The sequence below is a fragment of the Lepisosteus platostomus genome, chromosome 6, assembly GCF_059453375.1.
Source record: "Lepisosteus platostomus isolate fLepPlt1 chromosome 6, fLepPlt1.hap1, whole genome shotgun sequence".
NCBI classification, from domain to species: Eukaryota; Metazoa; Chordata; class Actinopteri; order Semionotiformes; family Lepisosteidae; genus Lepisosteus; species Lepisosteus platostomus.
This window is the reverse complement of record NC_142616.1, coordinates 55,156,611-55,173,310: the sequence shown is the minus strand read 5'-3', so window position 1 is coordinate 55,173,310 and position 16,700 is coordinate 55,156,611. Positions and strand designations below refer to the sequence as shown.

At 39.0% G+C, this 16,700-nt stretch overlaps 3 protein-coding genes across 9 annotated transcripts; 1 reads left to right on the top strand and 2 right to left on the bottom strand.

Moving 5' to 3' along the window:
* Positions 1-2,550: 2,550 nt before the first annotated feature.
* brk1 (BRICK1 subunit of SCAR/WAVE actin nucleating complex) lies at positions 2,551-6,154 on the bottom strand. Its single transcript, XM_088636414.1, has 3 exons — positions 5,995-6,154; positions 4,383-4,465; positions 2,551-3,617 (listed from the first exon to the last, which is right to left on the bottom strand). Exons 1-3 carry the CDS (start codon positions 6,110-6,112, stop codon positions 3,591-3,593), a joined length of 228 nt encoding a protein of 75 aa, XP_088492540.1. The 5' UTR covers positions 6,113-6,154; the 3' UTR covers positions 2,551-3,590.
* Positions 6,155-7,542: 1,388 nt separating this feature from the next.
* On the top strand, positions 7,543-9,548 carry LOC148661915 (glutathione peroxidase 1-like). Its single transcript, XM_088636412.1, has 2 exons — positions 7,543-7,860; positions 8,750-9,548. The coding sequence occupies exons 1-2, from the start codon at positions 7,633-7,635 to the stop codon at positions 9,098-9,100; spliced, it is 579 nt and encodes a 192-aa protein (XP_088492538.1). The 5' UTR covers positions 7,543-7,632; the 3' UTR covers positions 9,101-9,548.
* Positions 9,549-10,767: 1,219 nt separating this feature from the next.
* On the bottom strand, positions 10,768-16,610 carry LOC148661914 (uncharacterized protein C3orf62-like). 7 transcript variants are annotated; one of them, XM_088636401.1, is made up of 5 exons: positions 15,627-16,610; positions 15,227-15,309; positions 14,632-14,968; positions 13,292-13,374; positions 10,768-12,729 (listed from the first exon to the last, which is right to left on the bottom strand). In XM_088636401.1, the coding sequence occupies exons 1-5, from the start codon at positions 15,749-15,751 to the stop codon at positions 12,467-12,469; spliced, it is 891 nt and encodes a 296-aa protein (XP_088492527.1). In that variant the 5' UTR covers positions 15,752-16,610; the 3' UTR covers positions 10,768-12,466. The 7 variants fall into 7 exon arrangements, with proteins under 7 accessions (XP_088492527.1, XP_088492528.1, XP_088492532.1 ...); XM_088636402.1 differs by having other exon boundaries at positions 15,254-15,309; XM_088636406.1 differs by lacking the exon at positions 15,627-16,610 and adding an exon at positions 15,462-15,620.
* Positions 16,611-16,700: the final 90 nt, after the last annotated feature.

The window sequence follows — 16,700 nt, the reverse complement described above, 5'->3', positions numbered from 1 at the left end:
GTTTTGCACCCAATAAATCTGATCTGCCATGACACTCGAAATACTGAACTCATCTTACTCACTGAAAGAGCAGTGTGAGCTCAGACACCTATTTCTATTAAAACCGACCTCTTTGGAAAATAATTATTAGCACTAAGAAATCTCTACCCCAAGACGTGGAGACCACGTCCAGGCAAGCCAGCACAGATCTATGTGCACTAAAGACCCCTCTTGACTGCTACTGAATAGGATAGTCCCCTTCTTACCAGCTGAGTACCATGATATTATTGGCACCGGCTGAGCAATCATTGCCTTAGTCGACCGATCCGTGTTAACTTTATGTACTACTCACACGCTGCTACATTTCAAGCGTTTGAATCCCAAACCCTCAACTAAATATTACAGTATATTTCAATTAAGATCTAAGATAGCGTTACTGCTTCAAAACTTAAGTTTTCGCCACAGCAGGGTCGGCATTTTTTTAAAATAGCATTTCGGCACATTTTTATGGGTATATACCAATACTATCGCGAATTGAACTAGCTACTACAAAATGTACCACGAGGGCTAATACTAGCAAGCCAACTTTAACGCTCTTATGTAACATAGCAACCGGTACCAGAAAGCCTACGATATTACAAAGCTTAAAGAAACGCATTTGCACAGGACTTGTGACAAGTTGCATTTTAACCATGCATTTAGGATGCAGCAATTTTCTTTAACCTTAAGCCTTTCGATTTTGATTTGTAGTCTCCCAACTTGTATCTTCCGTTCTTACACAGAATGCAAGTAATGTAAACACATTAAGCCGATACTGTTCTACTTACATGAAAATATTTTTGCAGTATATCTTGTTTCAAAGCGGTAAAATGCACTATAAACGCAACATCATTACGGTATTAATGAATCTCCTGTATAAACAGAGCTACCCATTTCAAAGCACTGAGAACAAGATGGAGACGTATCCAAAAAAAAAAGCACAATATTACTAAATATATTCAAGCAAATCGACTTCAGAACTTACCAGGCTTTTACAATTTTGCAGAACAATATTCGCGTCTTTTTCTATTCGAAAACACAAATATTTTCTCGGAGAACGTTTCTATTCACGCCTTTTCCATTCTTGATCAACGAGTTAAAATGGCGGATACAGCTTTCTCCTTCCCAGCGTGCACCAGAATTAAGATGACACCCTATTTGCGTTAAGTGTGTAATGGGAACTGTAGTCTTCTGATCTCTCACCAAACTACCAGATCATTCCATTCGCATCTGACATTAAAGTGGCGTGGTAGTTAGCACGAACACTTCCTAGTTTCCGGACTAGTCCTGGACTTACCTCTAGCCTGAGAATCGTTTTTTGGAGTCTGTGTGTTCTCTTCATTTTTTATCTGTGGGTGCTCTAGTTTACAGAAACACACTACTTACATTAATTGGTGTCTCTTAATTGTCTTGCCTTGCAACAGACTGGTGTCCTGTTAAACGTAAGTACTATCTTGCACCATATTCATGAGTTGCCATGACCCTTAAAAATAAAATAAACGTTTTTTGATGAATGATTTCACACGATTTTAACAAACCTTATATATCCATGTATTTTCTAACTGCTTCTTCCGATTCAGGTTTGCTGGAGAGCCAGAGGTTCTTCCGGCAAGCAACAGGGACAACGCAGAGTACACTCCTGGATAGGACCCCAGTCCAATTCAAGGCACAAACGCACATACTCATACAATGAGTACAATTTTCCCGGAAACCAATTCTGTTTCAATTCAAGAAACCTGTTTGATGAGGGAAGAAACTGTAGCACTCAGGGGAAACCCACACAAACATGGGGGAAACAAACTCCATACAGATAGCAACCTAGATGTGAACCCAGGACCCCAATGGTGCAAGGCCAGCAATGCTAACTACTGTAATACTGTACCACCTCCATGACCTTATATACTATACACAAAGCCAATGAAGGATTTTTGAAGTAACCTTTTCCTGTTTTCTTACAAACATTTCTTACCTTCCAAACAAACTTACCTTTGTGAGGTTAATAACCACTTCTCCTTACCAAGATCCATCCAGGTTAGGTTCACAAAATAACCCAGCTGGTTTTTAATACAATAATGTGTATACAGTATTTCAATATGTAATAGGTTTATTCCATGCTGAAAAAAAAGACAAGAGAAAACACAAAGTTTCGGCCGTGGAGCCTTCATCAGGTGTGAATGTATATAATTGCATTTTAATGGTGCCATGGTTGTACATGATACCATCTCTGAAAAAAATAATTGGGAGATGAAGCAGTTAAAAGATTATTATAAGAGGGGTTAGAAGAATGTAGGTATTGACCACAGGTCTTTTTAAATATTTTAATATGTCCGATACCAAGAACTGCAAATATCTGACTTAAGCTTGTAACCTAAAAAAACTAGACACCTAATAAATTAATAGCAGAAGCTAATTCCACAAACAAAAGAAAAAAAGACCTTGACAGTGGGGAAACAGTTTTTTCTTCTGTTTGACCTTTCAGCATGAAATTACCATCTACAGTATTCCTTTATAGATCGCACGCCAACACAGCTCCTTCCTCAATCGCACACACAACATGTCTTTTATTTGGCTTGGCATTACAGTTAATTAAGCACAGAAAAAAAAACCTCCACCACACCATTTTTTCCAATTTTAATTTTTCAAACATAAATGGTACAGTTATATTACACTTACACAAAGTTTAAAAAAAGAGCTTAGAAAAAAAATAAGAGATACAGTAGCAGAGGTCTGCAGAGCTGGTCCTGGAGAGCTAAGGTGTCCTCTGGTTTTCATTACAGCTGACGTCATTAGGAAAAGCTAGACTTTTTTTTAAGGATCTCTGGTCATGCACCAATTAAGGCTATGTATAGTACGAGCACTGTTGGAAGGGGACATTCCAGGATCAGGGATGCAGACCCCTGCAGTACAGTGTCCACAATAAGAGAATGAACTTGGCACTCTGGGACTTCTCTTCATTTCCTGCACTGTGCCCATGATAGAAGGGTTATGACTGGTTGTCTCTGCTACACGAGCACCCTCTATGCATTCTGCATGCACCACCTCCCTGTCTGCTTTAGTAAAAGAGGGATTAGGGAGTGGGGATTTCTAAAAGAAGGGGTGAGGTTTAAAGGTTCAAAGGACAGTTGGATTTTCAGTGACATTTTTTTTTAGTTACTGCTTCACTCATTCACAAGCACAAGGTACACTTCATGCTGCTTATAGTAGTTAACTCCTCATTCCTGCGGGCTACTGCGAGTTGTCTCCACGTTTACAGTACCTGCTAAAATTATTATGCGGTGTTCTGTGCAGTTCTAAACACTGTCCTCAAATGCCACCATCATTTTGAGGAGAGTGCCAAAAGTAAGCAACAGGTCTTGGGACTTAAAAGATATCCAGAGGGATTAAGAGAAAAGGAAAGCCACGCACACATCTCATTTGGGAAGGTCTTTTAGTTGTCCCGTGCAAACACAAATGTGTCTAAAGTATGCAAGCATATTTTAAAAAATGTTATAAAATGGAAGAAGGTGATGTTTGGGTGCCATTGTTATACAGAGCTACTCCAGGCTCTTCTGAATCCTGTGTCCCCGTGCTGCCTAAGTCAATGTCTCCCCCTTTGTTACCTATACAGAAAGAAGAAGCATGAGTTTAGTATTAATGACATTCATCCTTCACTGGAAAGCACTTAGCATCCAGAAAAAAAATGACATAATTATTTGGCTTTTGATGTTGTTAAAATATAGCTGATCTTAAAAAAAACATTTAATGTGCTATTAGCTTTGTCGTTTTAACGACCAGAGACTAGTATTTATAAGCAAAGATACAGCTCTCAGTTATCACCTGTGTCATGGAAATTATGCATTTGGATATCTGCAATGAGACCTGGGCATGAGCAGAAATCTGCCCTGCGGCTGTCTGCAGAGGAATTGCATTTTAAGTACAGAATCAAAACAGCAAATAAAGGCCATGAGGTACTGTATGAGTCAAAGGCAATACACTGAGTAGGTGTTACTGCAACACACTCTACCAGAATGAATCTGGTGATTGCAACATTAAAATATTGACTTTATGGTGCAGTTTTCTGACCCACCTACCCTCTTTTTGTAACAATGACTGTGCAGTGATATGAAACAAAAAAAAACAAGTAATTTTCAATTCTCAAGGCAACTCTCCCACATTCCCAATGACTGTGTGTACAATGAACACTCCTCCTACTAAACAATTCCCGTTCAAAGGCGAGTCATCAGTTAATTGTGACTGGAACTGCGAGAACAAATACATTTGTCATTTTCTCCCCCCCTAGAAGGATGAAATGAAGCACAGGGAAATCCAGAATGCTAGTATTTAAATATTGAAGTATCAGTGCCCCACAACAGCCTACTACTTACCCTAGCCTCAATGTATTCAATTCTCCTCTCCAGCGCCGTCAGCTTCTCATTCAGAGTTGCCAGTCGGGACCGACAGGACATATCTATACATGAGAAACCTGCTGTTGAGTACTGCTGTAACACAACTGTGCAGCAGACAATCCTGCAGCTGTTGGGTCCAATCAGTTTAGCCCAAGCTGTCAGTGTGATGAGTGCAGGTCTCCCTACCGAGATTCAATCCAATCACTTGCAGGCTCCCAACATGCACTGTCTCCCTAGACAGCAGATATCCTCTCCTTGACAAAAGACCAGGTCTTTTGCGTTTTATAACTATCAATATTTTTTTTGGGGGGGGGACATTACTTCTGTAAATCAGTGCATTGAGCTCTGTTACATAAAATTAGTACCGGATCTTGTCAATCATACCAGAACTTATATCAAACAAGCCACTGCAGTTGACACTTTTAGTAACCTGAAAAAAATACAAAATACTGAAGCATCTCCGATAGTTAGGAACACTGCTAAGAACTACATTGTTATACAACCCTAAAACCCTGTGACACAAAAGAGACTTTTTCAGCTGCCCCCTGGTTAACAGGTTCTCTTGAATTCAACATCACATTCCATGACAAGCTTTCCCTAGGGCAGAGAAGATGTTAAAAACTGAAGATCCTCAGCACTAGGCAGTAGGCTATGTACTTGTTTCTGGGCTGCTAATAATAAAATAACGTGTTCATGTGTTCCTTCTTCAAGCCAGAGCTCCCCAGTCCCCAACACCTGCTAGTTTATTAATTGATCTAATAACCGGATTGATTTGAAACCTCCAATTATTTCCAGGTCCTAAACATGTTGGAGATCGCCTTCTGACTACTGCAATTCATAAGTCAATCATTTGAGTGGAACAAAATTGCTAATGCTCCAGTCAAGCACAGTGTTGGCTCAATTAAGGAAAATGTTAGGTTAAAACTTAATGCAGCCGGTGCATTACACCCGAAGAATAAGGTTGGATACCCCCTAAGCAATATGATAACAAATTTACATGTACATCATAGGGCAACATCAGGGAAACATCAAAACTGCAGCAAAATCTATAGTGCACTGGGGCTGTCCAGAGGCGGAAGCTGTAAAATGGCCTCAGGTCTGAATTCGTGTCCTAATGTGCCTGTTCCTATAGAGTAATTAAACCTCTGTCAAATAACGTGGCTGAGCAAAGATAATTACATTCATAACCCCATCCGGACCACCCAGTAACGGAATGCTAAACGTTGAGAGGACTCCCGTTTTAAAAAAAAATCCTACGGAATGGGTTTAAAGAGCTATTTGGTACAAGAAAAATACAAATCACCCAGATTTATGGGTGTATGCTTTAACTAAATACAACTGTCCTATCCCTTGAGGATGTTGACCGAACATAATCTTAAACGTAACGTCGCTCAAAGTCCACCGAATTAAAAGACTGACAGTTTCAGCTAAGATATGTATTATAAATTGCAACAGTGTGGTTTATGTCATACTTAAATACAACAGAAAACCCGATGCATTTTAAGGATGAGACGGCAGCAGAGCAAGGCCTAGTTTTCTGTATTAAACATCTCTGACCCTTCATATTCGCCTTCAGTTCAAAATCTCTTACCGAACGAGTTGAGGAAATCTGCGATTTTCTTAATGCTGCTGGTAATAACTTCTATATATTCTCGATTTGCCCAGTCTTGGTGAATCTCTCTCTGGACGGGATCTTCCTGGCCGGCCATTTTCCCGCAGATCTGGACTGAGACAGAGCGCCGCCTACCTGCTGTCCCCCCGCCGAGACTGTACCACATTTCAGCAGGAGAGGGCGCTATTAATACACACGTCGCAGCTACGATCAGAAGTGTTCGGGCTGATCGAAGTGTTGTGAAATAAAGCTTCCGTCCGTCGCCATCGTTTGTCTCGAAATGTTATTTGTAATATTAATTTTCGTCATTTTCCTTACTGATTTTTTTGTTTAATGTTGAAAAGGGAAACCCTGCAACGCAAGAAAGGTGACAAACAAGATGAGGCAATTCGGTATATCTAACTGGCTTAATTGATATGTAGCTGAGTGATCAGATGATATCATGCAGCTGTCTCTAGACAGAAACCATTGTATCGGTGTCAACATGTTAATAGGTATCTTGTTCCATGTTCTCAAACACATTTCTGTATGTTCTGTAAATATGCGTCTTCTGTTCTTGGTTTGGTTAGATGCTCTTCTATATAATTTATGCTTGAGTGGGCTATAAAAATATCCGTACGAAATGTAAGGACGTACAGCGTGTTTCACACCGAAGATGGTTATTTAAAAGACCCTGAAAAAATGGAAGTTAGTATTTATATAGGACAAGATATGCCTTAAAGCGTCTAACGCCTTTCACTGCTTCTATGAAAGAACCGCCGTACTTTGCTTAGTCCAGTTCTCTTCTTACTCCCGAAACAAGTTAATAGTTATTAATACTGCATAAGTCTCGATATATACGGTTACTCCAGGAATCGGTTTTTAAACCCATTTGAAGGTAAAGACAACGTGAAAATCCAACTTTATTTTTACCTACTTGAACTATAGCTTTATTTTTGCCGAGTCATCATGAAACAGGCTACTTATCTCTTTTCTACTAGCATCGCAGATTGTTTTCCAAGTTAATTCGCCTACATACCCCTATTTACATACTATCACACTTTATCACCCAATAAAGATTATTTTGTGTTGTCCCTTTTATTAACTCTGGTGCAATTAAAACTGAGATTGCCGACACTGAAATAAGCGATTTCTAACCTATCTCGTTTCCTAACACAATATCTATTTCCTCCTGTTACAATAGGAGGCCTTGGTCCGTTTGTACACCCCCCCTGCTTACATCGGTTATTTCAAACCTTACATACAAAAGAGATAAACCTATCGTTTCCTTTCACAGCGTTATCTGATATAGGAACATACTTTGTGCTTTTTGTCGTTTTATACATTGATCAATGAGTTCTTGGGCACTTTGGGGTTATTTCTCAACACAAATATTCCATCTAGCCCCACGCATAAATATTACGCATAGGCGCAGAAGCCGCCTAGTGTTCTGTTTTGTTCATATAAGGGTTTCTGTAATTTGCATTTTGGAAAACTTCCTCAAAAAATTATTAACATTTGAAGGCCAGCCCCTTAACACCTCCCCTTTCCTTGCGCACCACCTGGACCCAGCGTCTCCAGGCTCGGGTACAAAAGGGACCTGACAGCGGGAAAGCAGGACAGTCTTAGTGTTTCAAGATGGCTGGAGGGATGAAGAAGTTTTACGATTTCTCGATTAATCTCCTGTCCACGGGAGAAGCGTATAACTTCTCCACGCTGAAGGGCAAGGTCGTGCTGATCGAGAACGTGGCGTCTCTCTGAGGCACGACCACCAGGGATTACACCCAGATGAACCAGCTCCAGCAGCGCTACGGCGCCCAGGGGCTGGTGGTACTGGGGGTGCCCTGTAACCAGTTCGGATATCAGGTAGGGAGGTTACTCCTTCTGACCGCAGGAGCAATTTCCTTTAGCTTGAAGTACCTTAGTGGCTCTCTAGTTTCATAGGAAGTTAGAAAAACGGTAACTTTGTGACGTTTCCGTTATCTGGTGAAGGCAAGGCTTCACCTGAGTTCAGAAGGAAATGGAAATCTCATAATTTCGATGGTACTTTTTATTGCTTAATGTTTAGTTTTTTTTTGCGAGATGTTTGCACATGAGCCGCTGAAATAATCTTGTTTATCTTTTGGGCTATCGGTTAAAAGGAAACGGTAATCGTTCGGCTTTTCAAGTGTGTATTCTTAATTGATTGATGTGAAATATTAGCTTTGAAGTAACCTAAATGATTAAACTTCAGTTCCTTTTTTGTGTGTGGTAATCGGGCGTTGTAAGCCCCATTTTTTTATATATTAGACCAATTGTGATAATGTTGCAGGAGGACTGAGTTGTCGCGTTGAACAAATTGTTTTTGGGAGGCTAGGATTTACAGGACCCATTTACCAACATACTGGGAGAAAATGTCCCAGTGAAATAATAATAATAATAATGATGGTAAAACAAAGTACATGCGGTTTTTCAGGGATAATCAACCTTAACACTTTTTTAGTTCAACGCCATTAAATACATTTTAAACATTACAATAAATTACTGAATTGATTCCTAACTGATGGCTGGTTTAAAAATGTTTTAAATGTTTAAGTTTAAAAATGAAAAATTATCTGGAGAAAATGGAGGTGGTATAACTGCTCTGGCTGTTTTTGTACTCGGCTATTATACTGTAATCCTGTAGTGCTTCAATTGACTATAAAAGGGTTATTAGCTATATTTCAGACATTCAATTGAGCCATTTATAACCAATTATGTTCCTACAATTCCACAGGAGAATTGTAAGAACGAAGAGATTCTCAATTCCTTGAAGTATGTCCGTCCAGGCAATGGGTTTGTGCCGGATTTCCTGCTGACGCAGAAGGTGGATGTGAATGGGAAGGATGCCCACCCCCTGTTCACATTCCTTAAGGAGCAGTTGCCTTACCCCAGTGATGACAACCTGTCCCTCATGACCGACCCCAAGTACATCATCTGGACCCCAGTCTGCAGGAATGACATCTCGTGGAACTTCGAGAAGTTCCTCATTGGCCCTGATGGCAAGCCGTTCAAGCGCTACAGCAGACGATTTCTTACCAGCGACATCGAGGAAGACATCAAAAAGCTGCTGAGCTTGGCCAAGTAGACAGGCCCTTCCTTCAGAGAAGCATTAGTGTGGCTAGAGATAAGCCTGAAGTAACATGAGCGCCATGAAAGATAGTAATGATTCTGCTTTATCTGTTAATCTGCAGTCTGCACATTTTCAGAAATAGTGGGTTTCTTCTCTGCTTCACACAACTGCCGCTGTGTATCTCTTAAGACCAAATTGGCGAGCCTGTTATTTCTTGCCTGCTTTTGCCTCTGCGAGAAAAGCATGTGGGTGTCTCCCAACTCTGTTTATGCTCTCTAGAGCAAGGTGCTGCTGTGTTTAGTCTCTTTACTGAATGAAGGTGCCCTTTGAAACATGTGCAGAGAAGGGTGTCTGATGTAAATGTAAAAGCCTTAACCTAACAGTAGCATTTGGCCCTCGTAAAGCATAGCTGAGTTACTGGGATTTTGTGTATTGTGGAAAAATAAATATTCTTTACAAAGAATGTGATTGTAAACTTTGGTTTATTTACTATCCCCCTTCCACCCAGTATCCTTGAACAATTAAAATTTATTATAGAAGGGCTTCAATTGGGACTTTTACCAGAAGTTTTTTTTTTTAAATACTGAGCTCATTCCATCGCCTGACTACTCCATTCCATTTTTATGCTTTTTTGATTACTGGTTACTTTCTATTTGGCATCTTTCATTTGCCTACACTTTTATTTATCTTTCACCCTGATTCACCCATAGCTCAGAGCAGTTTTCAAGGTCATATGATGAATGCTTCAGTTTGCAATAACCGAGTCATGCTGACAGAGGGAAAAAAAGTAAAGCCATTTTTACTCCATCACTCAAACACTGTTTTGTTTATTCTTTCTCATTTCATTAATAGTTACAGAAGTTGTGATTCACGTCTTGTTCAAGTTTTTAGTCAAGCTTCAAGGCCTTTAGTTAAGTCAAGCTTCAGTTGCAAGGCCTTTTTATCTAGATTTGAACCTTTTACTGTAAATAATCCCAATAGATATTAAGAAGATTGGGGGGTATAAATAACTTGCATAAACTGACTAATAGTATCGAGGTGTAATTATTTCATTTATGGCCTAACAAGGAATAAAAATATTCCAGATATTTTTTTCTTAACATGTAAAGCCTGTGAAATACCTCTACTTCCGTTATTCCAATCGTATACTATTTGAATACTTTCAATTTCCAGTATAAAAATGTAAATGTTAAACATGCATTCACTGTAGTGAAAAGATATTTGATTTGTTAAGCCGGGTTAGTTTTGTTTGTAGCACACTTCCTCTTAAAGTTGTGCAAGATGTTAATTTTTTAAACTATAATTTTTTCAATGTGTTGCATCAGAAGAGAAAACCTCTCGTGTTAAGTTTTATTGGGATGAAAAAAACCATGTGGTTTCCGGAGTTCTATAAATCAGCCAGATTTCTGAAAGTGTGAGATAGTCTTCCTCCCAGTTATTTAAACCATGAACTAAGAAAACATCAAATCTGACAAATTCTAAATAGGTATTTTGGAACTGAAGTGTGTAGTTTCTTAGAATTAAAATGTTGCTATACTGATTACTTTCTATTTGGCATCTTTCATTTGCCTACCCTTTTATTTGGAATCTTTCACCCTGATTCACCCATAGCTCAGAGCAGTTTTCAAGGTCATATGATGAATGCTTCAGTTTGCAATAACCGAGTCATGCTGACGGAGGAAAAAAAGTAAAGCCCTTGGTTTATTCTTTTTAATTTCATTAATAGTTACAGAAGCTGTGATTCACATCTTGTTCAAAAGTTTTTAGTCAAGCTTCAGTTTTTTATAACTACCTACCAAATATAACCTATACTGTTTTTTATGCATGGTGAATAACTTTAAAAATAGGGTATTTCAATTTGCTTAATCTTCAACTAACCAGGAAGATTAAGAGATAAATCTGTCTTCAAGGCATAACCGGAGGGGTGGAGGTAGAGCAGGAAACAGACTTTGTATGCTTTAGTTAAATCCTGCTTCTCAATAACTACAGAATGACTGAATATTCTTTATATCCACATAGTCTGTACCTAGTATTACATACATATACATAGCTGAGGTAACTACTTAAAGAGGAAATGCAATGCTATTTTTATATTTCAGGGTTAGAAAGAATCAGGATTGATAAGTGCATTTCAGACCACAATAAAAGTAAAACGTACACAGTAACTTGTAAAATCCCCAATTTAGATCACAAAATAGATTACATTTCCAGGTATGTGCAGCGCCATATTGTGTGATTCAGAACGAGACAACAAAACTTAAAGAGGCCATATTACTTTAACAAGCTGACTTGTGAATACATTGCTTTTAAACCAATAGAAATATTGCTCTTGATTTTGAGAGAGTTTTGCCGATAAATGGAACTTGTTAACTCTGCATGCAGATCACGTTGGAAACTTTCTGCAGTGAAATATCTTCTGCAAAACCTGTACTTAATTCCCTTGTACATCACATTACATTAGTTATTACAGTGACTAGTGGGCAGGAAGAGCCATGTCACGTCACATTTGTGGGAACTTTGCTGCAACTTACCATACTGTCATGCTTTTGTGCTTAATTCAAAATTTGTAAAGTTTTTCTATACCATTAATGGATTTATTTTATTACCAGGATTTAATAACTAGTCTGTAAAATTGGGACTGTAGTTTCCCTTTAAATGTAATCATTTCACAAATAGTTTGCATTGAGTCTAAACAATTCACTCAAGTTTTTTGTAAAGGGTAGTCTCAAAATAATTTGATTTTTTTATTGAAACATTTTGACCTGTACACTGGTATACTGTATACTGCCATGCTTTGGCCTTCAGTGTTAATTACAACAAAGCTTTTCTATATTTTGAAGGCTAAAATACACTTAAGGGTGTATTTTTTTTTACTTTGTCTATGTACAAATGTATTGTTATTTAATTACCTTACATGTATTACAGTTAGAAAAATATACACCTTATAACACTTTGGAAAAGACTAAACATTTGTGATAAACATAAAAATAAATATGAAAACACAGCTTGGATAAAAAAATCTAAACAGTTATTCATCATTAATCAGTACTTCCTTTTATTTTTATTAATTGAAACCTGGAGAATGTCATATTATGAGCTTGAATGATATCTACTGGAACAGCTGAAATTATAATAAAGGTGTTGATTAATAATAGATAACTGCGTCTTGACTAAATATCGTCATAACTGTCATCAAGTGTGCAGGAGATGCACAGTGTAGCTTTCGTGATATACTTAAAAAATTAAACATCTGAGTTAGTGATAGAGGTCTCCTATTGTAAGATGCAACAACCTGGGGGCCCAACTATTTGTGAAAATTAGGTGGAGAAATATGATGCAACTTTCAAATTTGCAACTGCGCATAACACACTTTTTAAGGAACTAACTGAAGAAGCGATTGCAATAAAATAGAAGGTCATACTCTTGCTCCATTTCCAGTGCAGCCTCTATCATGTTGTGTTCCTCTGTTTCTGAAGTGTTCTCTTTACTGCTTCCTTCTAGTGAACTTTTAAGCTCATCTCCACACAGCATTGTAAGGTTGTCCAGTTCTGCTCCTTGGCTCATATTACAGTACACTCTATTCAACGTGTTCTCAAACTCCAACTTCCCAGCTAGATCCTCTAGTGCCTGGATGTCTTCAAAATCTTTGAATGGAAAAGATGTATAACATACAATTGAAGTTTGGGGTTATGTCATTTTAACACTTAGGATCAGCTTTTACAAATGTCTTATGCTTTCTGCAGCCAGCTTTGTTGGGTACCCACTAGCCATAATATTGGGGACCCCCAAGCAAACTGACTTCTTACTGACTGTCGATGCATACTTGGCTTAAGGAACATCAGGCTTCCGCAACTTTTTATGGTCTGAGCAATTTTCAGAATTAAATTAAAATGAAAACATGCAAAACTGGAGTAATGTCCTCCTCAATCCCAAACATCGTTATCCTTATCACAGTCTTAAAACGTGGTCCATTTATTCCTTAAAGAATAATGTTAAAGATTCTGGGCTGCAAATATGTAAAAAACCTTTCAGAATACATGCCACTGATTAGAACAGCACATAACGTTTGAAATATAGCATGGGTTTAAAGATGATGTTTTCCTCTGTTCTTTTAAGCATGCATTTACATGGTGTAAGTGTTTTATGCTTTTATGCATTTGCTTCATCATAAGCCAATGCTTGTCATTAACTGTAGCCACATATTACCTTCTAGCAAATCCTGAGCAAGTGGAAGATCAGAACTGCTTGAAAATGAACATTCCAGTTTTCCACAAATGAAAGCCTCTTCCCTGATAAATAAGGAGATGGTTTTAAATGCAGGTGATTAAATGCTGAAAACCTTTTAAAATTGAATTACAATGCCTAAGCCTTCTTTACCCAGTGATAGCCTACATAACATGAACTTCCTTTGCAATCAGAAGTATTCAGGATGAGAAACAATGAGGAATCAGGAGTAAAAATTATGAAGTAGTTGAAATAACATACATTCAAATCAACTTCAAAGGTAAGGGCAGAGCACTCACTGTTAATTTATTCCCACATCTATAACAACTGGACTATTTTTTTCCCATAGAATAAAATAATGTTTTATATATTGTGCATGAAATATAAGATTTCTTTTTAATTAAAAAGCCTGAGGACCTCCAAAGCCTGGTAAATCTTAAAAAGTGGCTGTATCTAATTCATTTTTTATTAGTTCTTTTTTTATCTACAACAGCTCTCTATACAGCAGCTTACTATCTCATGTTACGCCTCGCAAAACTGTAAGATAAACTGAAAAATAAATAATTATTCATCCAATTATGGTCAAGCCAGCAGCCATATTACCCTGCAGCTCGCAACTGGGTACCCACTGATGCCAAGCGGGGTTGAGCCAGGTCAGTACCTGGATGGGAGATCCCCTGGGAAGCTATGGTTGCTGCTGGAAGCGGTGTTAGTGGGACCAGCTGGGGGCGCCCACCTTGCGGTCTGTGTGGGTCCTGATACCCTGGTATACTGGTGGGGACACTATACTGTAGTGGGCGCTGTCTTTCGGATGAGACGTTAAACCGAGGTCCTGACTCTCTGTGGTCATTAAAGATCCCCGTGCATTTCTCGATAAGAGTAGGGAGTTTTCCCGTTATACGGGCTAAATTCCCCCCCTCAGCGTTTACCGTGACCTCCAAATTGTCCCCATGTATGATTGGCTTGCGATGGACTGGCGCCCCATCCAGGGTGTACCCTGCCTTACGCTCACTGCTTGCCGGGTAGGCTCCGGCTTCGTACGCTATAAAGCGGTTCGGAAAATGACATGACAAAACTCATGTCAACAGAAAAACGTCGTATAACAGATAAAAAGTCTCGTTTAATGACTGTTGTCTGTGCTCAGCACCGGGGCAGCCTGCAATTAAAATGACGTTTTGAAAACATTCATTCTGAGAATCAGTAAGGTGCACACCCAAAATACAAACTATGCTATTTTGTTTTCATTATTTATCATAATTATCGCCATAAACCCAATCCTCCTTTTCCTTAAACAAGAGAAAAATCCCTATAAACTAACTTACCCTGGAAATACCGGAGAAGACAATGACAGTATTGTGGGTGAAACTTCACCGCATAACAGTGGCAAGTTAGAGGAGCAGAGGGAATCCCTGTGTTCCGGGGAGGCAGGAAGGAAACAGTGAACTGCCCCGGGCCGAAGGACACAGTCAGGGGCCTCTCCAGAGAAGGCCAACAGCCGCGGAGTGGGAGCGACGGAGGGCTGCGGAACCTGGCGCTCCAGCGCGCAGGCGACCAGAAGGCAGCCCTGGGCCGCCGCGCTTCCCTCCAGTGCCCGATCCAGAGCCGCAGACAGCCCCTGCCTGCACCGCCGCAACTTCTCGGACATGACTAGTAGCCGCCCTGTTACAAAACAGACAACAAGCCAAAACTGCCATCTTTTACGTTCTGACTGCGAAGTCGGGATCAATCTTTGTACTGTTATTTTTTTTATTTCAATTTGTGCGAGCTGTATGGTACCAGAATCGCCTTTCAGCTCCTTCATTGAGCTGCGGGTACTGATTCGCGGGCTGGCCATCCACAGCCGCGCACGTTATCCTTAAACGCTTATAAAAGGTTATACCGGTAACGAAAATACCAGCCTGCGACTGTGTTACCAACTTAATTTAGGGTTGTTGGAGTACGGACTTAGCTGCCCAGCGATCCAGTTGATGCCGACACTCAGTCTTTTTTTCCAGAAGCGTCTGGAACGAGATCACAGTATCAATTAACCACTGACCGCCTAACGAACTGGACGGGCCGAATGGCCGTATCTAGTTTAATAGTTAATAACGCAACCGTTAATTTCTTAACAAACATCACTACCAACAACAATAAATAATTTAGACTTCTGTACCGTTCATACATGTCCGTTACCGTTTGTTCCAACAACCCTTGAGGACAGAGTACTGTACCACGAGAATAATCACTTTGTGTTAATAAAAACGTGTCTCCCGTAATTTCTTAATAAACCTCACTACCAACCACAATAACAACAAATATAGTATTTGGACTTCTGTACCGTTCACATCTGTTCGTTACCGTTTGTTCCAGCAACGTCGAGGACAGAGTACTGTACCACGAGAACAATTGACTACTTTGTGTTAATATTATGCTAATATTCGATTTCTTAAAGTGTAAGAACATGCAATAGACATTGATATCAGCCCAAGGCTTTCCTATGAATTGGTTTTGTTATATTCGACGCGGTCTTTCTGCATCCTTGGGGATCTGCAGGTATTATGTATTAGTAGTTTTCAAGTACTTTGCAAGATAATATGGAATTCATATTTCAAATTAAAATCGAAATATTTCAATTTTTATAAAATATGTCAACATCATGCTTCGGGTCATCAAAGAAACTCCATCAGTATTGAAATAAATGTTTACTTATTGACAGTTAAATTGTACAAAGGCTTTAGAAATCAATGATAAAGATGGATGTTGTGTAGTCAGAAAATCAAACTTATCAGTCTCACTTCTATTACTGGTAAGATTAAGGAAACAATATAAATTAGGAGAACAGGCAAAATAATGTGAATTAAAACCATAATGGATTTATAAGAGGAAGGAATGACCAGATGTCTATGAATGCAATTAGCTAAATGTATTCATGTGTTTCAGATTTCCCCAAAGGTTTTGGTGTCCCTTCTTAAAAGGTTAATCTTGAAGTGTAGATATCTAAAGTAACACATGCAAATACTAAAGGAAACAAGATGTTATTCATAGATCCTAACAAAATTCTTCCAACTCTTTTGTTTACCTTACACAACACAAAGATAGTACGCACTGACTAGAAATATCTAATGTAATGAATGCCCTTCCATTAAAAGGCTGAATAAATTAAATCAGGTAATTATGCAGAAGGTTAATAGTGACACATGAATTTCCCACTCCAGATAAAATATGCGAGTTTTCATAAACTCTCAAGATAGCGGTCAACCAATTTCTGCAGTAAATGTCCATTTAAGGCTTCAATTATCTATTTAGGGTGGGATGGAATGAAAACAGGTGTGTGGGTCACCAGGACCAGGATTTGGAACAACTACTCTAGGTCATTGATGGTTATCAATAAAAGCTATCGATGCTCAGACCC

What these genes read in the sequence shown, in the direction of transcription:
- LOC148661914 (XM_088636401.1), bottom strand. Translation starts at nt 15,751, where the DNA reads ATGTTCTTACACTTTAAGAAATCGAATATTAGCATAATATTAACACAA. An exon ending in GTAACGAACAGATGTGAACG is followed by an intron (nt 15,310 to 15,626) that starts GTACAGAAGTCC and finishes ATCTCGTTCCAG; the next exon opens with ACGCTTCTGGAAAAAAAGAC. An exon ending in TCTTCTCCGGTATTTCCAGG is followed by an intron (nt 13,375 to 14,631) that starts GTAAGTTAGTTT and finishes CTTATTTATCAG; the next exon opens with GGAAGAGGCTTTCATTTGTG.
- brk1 (XM_088636414.1), bottom strand. Translation starts at nt 6,112, where the DNA reads ATGGCCGGCCAGGAAGATCCCGTCCAGAGAGAGATTCACCAAGACTGG. An exon ending in AGATTTCCTCAACTCGTTCG is followed by an intron (nt 4,466 to 5,994) that starts GTAAGAGATTTT and finishes TCTCATGTATAG; the next exon opens with ATATGTCCTGTCGGTCCCGA. An exon ending in TTGAATACATTGAGGCTAGG is followed by an intron (nt 3,618 to 4,382) that starts GTAAGTAGTAGG and finishes CTTTCTGTATAG; the next exon opens with GTAACAAAGGGGGAGACATT.